Source organism: Plasmopara halstedii, assembly GCF_900000015.1.
Source record: "Plasmopara halstedii genome assembly, contig: Scaffold_525, whole genome shotgun sequence".
NCBI lineage: Eukaryota > Oomycota > Peronosporomycetes > Peronosporales > Peronosporaceae > Plasmopara > Plasmopara halstedii.
In genome coordinates, this window is record NW_020187445.1 from 1,187,713 (window position 1) to 1,188,591 (window position 879).

At 48.6% G+C, this 879-nt stretch overlaps 2 protein-coding genes across 2 annotated transcripts in view; one reads left to right on the forward strand and one right to left on the reverse strand.

Moving 5' to 3' along the window:
• The window catches only part of PHALS_10868 (magnesium transporter nipa), a gene marked incomplete at both ends in the record, with an annotated part of 1,370 nt that extends 1,055 nt beyond the window's left edge, over positions 1 to 315 (forward strand). The window contains one exon of the mRNA XM_024726367.1: positions 231 to 315. Within this exon, the coding sequence (XP_024577051.1) occupies positions 231 to 315 (85 nt within the window). The remainder of the gene's footprint in view (positions 1 to 230) is intronic.
• A 1-nt stretch (position 316) lies between these two features.
• PHALS_15466 (Zinc finger, CCHC-type) lies at positions 317 to 878 on the reverse strand. The gene has a single exon (XM_024726368.2). It carries the CDS (start codon positions 751 to 753, stop codon positions 337 to 339), a length of 417 nt encoding a protein of 138 aa, XP_024577052.1. The 5' UTR covers positions 754 to 878; the 3' UTR covers positions 317 to 336.
• Position 879: the final 1 nt, after the last annotated feature.

The window sequence follows — 879 nt, forward strand, 5'->3', positions numbered from 1 at the left end:
TCAGGAGAAATGGATCGTCCGCTGTAATTTTGGCGAACTCGGTTGCATCGTGAATAGCGCTCCACTGAGGATCATATGAATATTTAGCTTCCCGCCAAATTTCTCGAGGATGCCCTAGTTGCCAATCTATGTCATTTACATGAATCATGCACAATGGCAGCTGATCTTCATGTTCGCTGTACGGCATCATAGTTGCTTGTTGACGTTCACTAAGAACAAGAATCGGACAGCGGAAAGCTTCTGCTGCTAAAGCGGCGCATCCTGTGCTTGGAACCACTTGTCGACTGGCGCAAATCCCTGTGCATTGAAAACTAGTCTCTCTCGTAACAGCTTTGTTCATCCGTTCCCCATTTGTCCAAAAACATTGTCCCAAAACAAGCGTCGCTTATCCAGACACGCAAGCAGTGTTTGACAAACAGTTTGCCATATCGTATGTTTTGCCAGCGCAATAACTCTATATCCGCAGTTTCCGTCTGCTTCGACATCTGTGATCCTCGGAAGATAAGGACGAGATCTCTGCACCAGTGGTTGGTGCACTGCGCTGTTCTCTGGTTTCACAGTGCACTTGGGTCGCGTGTGCCCTGGGACGCCGCAGTTTCCACATTTTCTGCGCTTTTGGCCCACTTCTTTTTCTACGACTTCAAAATATGATGGGTTCCGCTTGGTACTGCTCTTTGAAAGATTTTTGGCTCCAGGCGGTCGACCTCGGCCTCTTTTGTCATTTTGTGGAGGTTGCAACTCCAACAGTACCATGGCCAGCGATCAGTCTGCTAGTCTGTGCTAGCACTACCTTTTGCCTTGCATTAGGTAGAAGCAAAAGCTGCTTGCCAAGAGCGTCCCAAGCTGTGGTCGTATCCTGGTCATCCATCTGATCGTCCA